The sequence below is a fragment of the Henckelia pumila genome, chromosome 2 (genome assembly GCF_033568475.1).
Source record: "Henckelia pumila isolate YLH828 chromosome 2, ASM3356847v2, whole genome shotgun sequence".
NCBI classification, from domain to species: domain Eukaryota; kingdom Viridiplantae; phylum Streptophyta; class Magnoliopsida; order Lamiales; family Gesneriaceae; genus Henckelia; species Henckelia pumila.
In genome coordinates this window covers 11,034,002-11,040,110 of record NC_133121.1, presented here as the reverse complement: position 1 = coordinate 11,040,110, position 6,109 = coordinate 11,034,002, and the positions used below count along the sequence as shown (strand labels likewise).

At 40.8% G+C, this 6,109-nt stretch overlaps 1 protein-coding gene across 1 annotated transcript; it reads left to right on the top strand.

Annotated features, from left to right (window-relative positions):
• Positions 1-706: 706 nt before the first annotated feature.
• LOC140877204 (uncharacterized) lies at positions 707-1,252 on the top strand. Its single transcript, XM_073280734.1, has one exon. The coding sequence runs from the start codon at positions 707-709 to the stop codon at positions 1,250-1,252; it is 546 nt and encodes a 181-aa protein (XP_073136835.1).
• The last annotated feature ends 4,857 nt before the right edge of the window (positions 1,253-6,109 follow it).

Here is a 6,109-nt window from a genome sequence, read left to right as displayed (position 1 = left end):
TCAAATTTATGACCGTTGGAAATCCAAAGAGTATAAATAGGGATCTCGATCAACAACACAAATACACAAACGTTCCAAAAAACTCTGCTATTTTTGCAAGAACACAAAAAGCTTATTACGCTCAAGAATTGCTCAAGAAGCTCGAAAGCACAAACGTTCAAAGCAGTATACAGATCATTAAAGGATCAATCTTTTGGGTAAAAGATTTTGAGTTGTATTATTTTCTTTATACTATCAGTTTAGGACTGAAACTAAAGTGTTCTACTAGAAGTTCTTGTTTAGGTAGTGTCTAAGTCCTAAACTGGATTGGGTTTGTGCAAATTACTTGTATAAATCAAAGTCTTCTAGTGATATCCTTCCGAGGTGAAAGAAGGGGTGACGTAGGAGTGATTGAAATCTCCGAACATCCATAAACAATCACGTGTGTTACTTTCAGTTTATTCATCACTCACCACATACCTTAAACTGATATTTACTAAGTGCTTTCAAATCTACAGTTTGACATTTTTCCGCACATATCTTGTTTGCCAAACTGTATTCGACACTAAGATAATCATCAAGCTCTTTCATTAACCGATCAAGTTCAAAATATTCTCATAAATTGCTTGAAAGTATATTCACCCCCCCCCCCTTTCTAGACTTTCAACCGATCCTAACAAGTGGTATCAGAGAGGTTATTATCTTATTCTCAAAGCACTAAACCAAAATGACCTCTTTCAGCAAAATCCCCATGTTCTCAAAAGAGGATTTTGATGACTGGAAGATTCGAATGCAAGCACACCTATCAGCACTAGACGATGATATGTGGTTTGTCATCACTGATAGACCTCTTGCAATCACCAAGGTCAATACTGCTATAGCTCTTTCTGGAGGTGGTCCACAGTATATTGAGAAACCCAGAATTGAATGGACTGCTGAAGAAAAAAAGAAGGCAAATCTTGATAATGTAGCTAAAGATATCTTGTATAAAACACTTGACAAAAATACCTTTAGCAAAATCAAGACATGCAAAACTGGAAAGGAGATTTGGGAAAAATTGATTCAACTCTGTGAAGGAAATGAACAGACGAAAGAAAACAAACTATCTGTCTCCACTCAAAAATTTGACAACATCAAGATGAAACCAGGAGAATCAATGACAGAATTTGATGAGAGAGTAAGCAGCATTGTTATTGAGCTTAATGGTCTAGGAAAAACATATCCCAACAGGGAAGTTATTCTCAAAGTAATTCGAGGCCTTCCTAAAGAATGAGATGTAAAGACAATGGCCATGAGAGAATCAAAGGACTTGAACAAATTAGAGCTGCATGACCTGTTTGCAGATTTAAAAGCATATGAATTCGAGTTACAGACTCGAGATGTGACGCCCGGGGCTGAAGAGGCAGGGAGTGATCGCCGGTGCCAAGAGGTTGCACGGACAATGAGCGGCTCCTGGTAGGCTTCTAGGCGGAGGGAGACATGAATAAACCGATCCCGTGCCGAAATGAGAGGGGATTCTGAGACTGTGTAGGTATGAGACTACAAAGTTGAGGAGGGCTTATAAGATTTCATATGTACTGCTCATATCAAGAAGGTGCATCTTCTTTTCGGAAGCTCATCACATAAGAACTCCAAAGTTAAGCGTGCTTGACTTGGGGAAATTATAGGATGGGTGATCCCCTGGGAAGTTTCTCAGGGTGCGTGTGAGTGAGGACAAAAGCACGCTGAAAAGACCCGTCTTGATACAGTGGGGTGTTACAAATGGTATCAAAGCAGACCTCTCTTAGTACGGTATGGTTCGGGGACGAACCAAGCGGAAGCTGGTGGGCATGTGACGCCCGGGGCTGAAGAGGCAGGGAGTGATCGCCGGTGCCAAGAGGTTGCACGGACAATGAGCGGCTCCTGGTAGGCTTCTAGGCGGAGGGAGACATGAATAAACCGATCCCGTGCCGAAATGAGAGGGGATTCTGAGACTGTGTAGGTATGAGACTACATAGTTGAGGAGGGCTTATAAGATTTCATATGTACTGCTCATATCAAGAAGGTGCATCTTCTTTTCGGAAGCTCATCACATAAGAACTCCAAAGTTAAGCGTGCTTGACTTGGGGAAATTATAGGATGGGTGACTCCCTGGGAAGTTTCTCAGGGTGCGTGTGAGTGAGGACAAAAACACGCTGAAAAGACCCGTCTTGATATAGTGGGGTGTTACAAATGGTATCAAAGCCGACCTCTCTTAGTACGGTATGGTTCGGGGACGAACCAAGCGGAAGCTGGTGGGCATGTGACGCCCGGGGCTGAAGAGGCAGGGAGTGATCGCCGGTGCCAAGAGGTTGCACGGACAATGAGCGGCTCCTGGTAGGCTTCTAGGCGGAGGGAGACATGAATAAACCGATCCCGTGCCGAAATGAGAGGGGATTCTGAGACTCTGTAGGTATGAGACTACATAGTTGAGGAGGGCTTATAAGATTTCATATGTACTGCTCATATCAAGAAGGTGCATCTTTTTTTCGGAAGCTCATCACATAAGAACTCCAAAGTTAAGCGTGCTTGACTTGGGGAAATTATAGGATGGGTGACCCCTTGGGAAGTTTCTCAGGGTGCGTGTGAGTGAGGACAAAAGCACGCTGAAAAGACCCGTCTTGATACAGTGGGGTGTTACACGAGAGGAAGTGAAACGACCCTAACTCTATAATTAATAAATAAATATGCGAAAATTTTTTATTTTTTTTTATACTTACTAAATAAAATATGTACATATATGCCCATACATATATGCACAGAATAAAAAGATTTAAAATAAATAAATAAATAAATAAACAATTAAATACTTAAATAAAAATGCATTCTTTAAAATAAAATAAATATCTGAGTCAAATATTTAATTAAAAGTACTGCATAAATAAAATGATTAAAATTTGCATGCACTGACAATATTCCATAAAATATTCAAAATTCCCAACCACTGAAAAATAATATAAAATGTAACGTGCTGACATAAATAAAACATGCATGTGACTCAGACATCTATCACGGTCACGGGGTCACTGCATGTCCGCTCATACATCCTCGCCTCCGGTGGGTACAACATCATCCTCAACGTACTCACCTGCACCATACCAGTGTAGTGAGCCTAGAGGCCCAACATGCTAACATAACAAGGGTTTAAAATAATTTAAAACAATTAAATACTAATACATACATATACATGAATGAGCATGCTTAAAAATTACATAACATAACTTAACTTAAATAAACTTAAATAACATAATACATAACATTGTTGAGCAATTAATTTTTCTAACATCGCATGGTTGTATCCGTAGTGTAACCTTAAATCATACATTAAATACTGATCAGCGTGGAAACCAACGTACGTGGCGGTGACGAATCACCTCTTAAATTGGCAGTAAACTGCCCTTCAATAGGTCACATATAGGGACGAATTCCCCTTAAATTGTCACACTACTTCAACTTTCAACATAAAATATTTTATTATTGCTCAACCTTAAACATTCAATTATGCATAAAATTATTTCATGGATGCATGTACTTAAATAAAATGTGTGTCCTTCATATATATTTAATTTAATTTCTTACTAACATATAAATATTAAAATAACTTCAATGAATAAAAATAATTAAATATATAATCAGGACACATGCAAATTTCTCATGGATTGTACTGGACTGCTGGCCCTAACACTCAAGCCCATTTACTTAAATCTGGCCCATTAACACTGAGACTGGCCCAATAACATACTTAAGCCCAATAAAATTATTCTAAGCCCAATTAAATAATTAAAGCCCATTTAAAACATTCTAAGCCCAATAACAATTTAAACTGGCCCAATGGGCCCAAAAGCCCAAAGACTGGCCCAATAACTTTTATGGGCTCAAAAGCCCATAAAATTAATGGACTAACTTAATTAAAATTTTAAAAGCCCCAAATAAAATTATTTGGGAGTCCAAATAATTTTATTTCAAATTAATTGACCCAAAAAAAACCGTTAATTCATAAAGTATTTTAAAAATAAAAAGACTCGAGCCCGGCCCACCAAACCCGGACCCGGACTCACTTAACCCGACCCACTACCCTACTGACCCGACCCGGACCACTGACCCGACCCGAACCCCGCCTAAAACCCTAACCCGATCCCCCTTGCCTCCTCTCGGCTGCGGCCGTGAGCAGCAGGCCTTCTTGGCCTGCTGCCGGCCAGCTCCAGCCGCCCCTGGCCGGAGCGCCGTCGCCCAGATGTAGCCCACGTCTGGGCGGTCCGAACCTGACCCTAGCCCCGGCCCCATGCAGCCCCAAGCACTGAACCCGAAGGCCTTTCCCCCAAAACCCTAACCTGCAACCCCCTTCGGCCGACCTGCTGTAGATGCTTCCCTGGGCTCGTTTGGCTCGAGCCATTCGAGCCACTCGAGTCCAGTCATACCTAGGACACCCTAGGGACCCTAGCCAGCCGATAGCACGCACCCATGGCCTAAAAATTTGAACATGAATCATGAAAAACGAGCGAACTTGTGAAAAGTCCGAACACTCAAAACATTTTCTGAAAAAAAATCGAAGGATTTGATGCATACACAATCCACACAATATATTATCTGATAGGTACAAAAAGATTGGAAGAAAATCATGCCTTTCACCGAAAATGGAGAGAAAAACGGGCGTGAGACGACTCCGGGACAACGGGACGACGACGACTTGCCTTGGACCTTCAAAAACGTGGCTATGGTGTTCTTCCTTAGGGTTGCTCGATGAAGAAGATGAATGGAAGGGAGGGAGGCGGCTAAGAGGGTGAGGGATCGGTTAAGGGTTTGGGATAGATTAGGTTTTGATTTTTGTGTTAATTAAAAATATAGGTTAATTAAATATAGATAAAAGGTTTTAAATATAAAATATACAACTTAAACTCCTAATTAAAAGTTAAAATCTGATAACTAAATTTAAAATCTCGAAATTACAATTTAAGGGAATTTTAAAAATACTAAAAAGTCAATATTTTGGCTAATTTTGAATAAAATGGACTCCTAAAATTATATAAAATTAAATACTTAAAATTTTGAAATAATAAAACTCAAAATAATATTTTAGGGCTCTAAAAAGACTCATAAAATAATTTGGGTGGAAAGTTGTCATCTCGTCCGTCCACGGTCCCGTCTACGCGATCAAATAATTAAAATACTAAAAATCATAAAAAAATTACTAATTATGGGTTAAATGCTTAAAAATAAATTAAATCATGCACAAATAATTCACATAATTATTTAACCCATAAATCTAAAATTTAAATAATTAAATATCCTAATTATGCATGCGGATTTACGTATTTAAAAATACCGGGTATTACAATTCTCCCCCCCTTAAATTGAATTTCGCCCTCGAAATTAAAGTACTTACCCGAACAACTCCGGGTAGCGAGTCCTCATGTCTGCCTCGATCTCCCAAGTAGCTTCCTCCTCTGAGTGATTCAGCCACTGGACTCTGACCATCGGTATGACCCGCATCCTAAGCCTCCGCTCCTCCCTAGCCAAGATCCGCACTGGCCTCTCCTCATACACTAGATCTGGTGGCAACTGCAAGGGCTCGAAATCCAACACATGCGACGGGTTGGAGACATATCTCCGAAGCATGGATACATGGAAAACTTTGTGCACTGCCGCTAGCCCTGGAGGTAGAGCTAACCGGTAGGCCAACGTGCCAACTCTCTCCAAGATCTCGAATGGCCCTATATACCTCGGATTAAACTTGCCTCTCCGGCCAAAACGCACTACTCCCTTCATAGGTGACACCTTCAGGAATACGTGATCACCTACAGCGAACTCCAAATCTCGTCATCTGGCATCTGCATAACTCTTCTGCCGACTCTGAGCAGTCCTCATCCGATCTCGAATCTGAGTCACAATGTCAGCTGTCTGCTGCACAATCTCAGGACCCAGTAAAATCCGCTCACCAACCTCATCCCAATGCACAGGAGATCTGCATCTCCTCCCATACAATGCTGCATAAGGAGCCATACCTATAGACGACTGAAAGCTGTTGTTATAGGTAAACTCCACAAATGGCAGTCTAGTCTCCCAAGAACCCCGAAAATCAATGACACAAGCTCTCAGAAGATCCTCGAGAACC

What these genes read in the sequence shown, in the direction of transcription:
- LOC140877204 (XM_073280734.1), top strand. Translation starts at nt 707, where the DNA reads ATGACCTCTTTCAGCAAAATCCCCATGTTCTCAAAAGAGGATTTTGAT.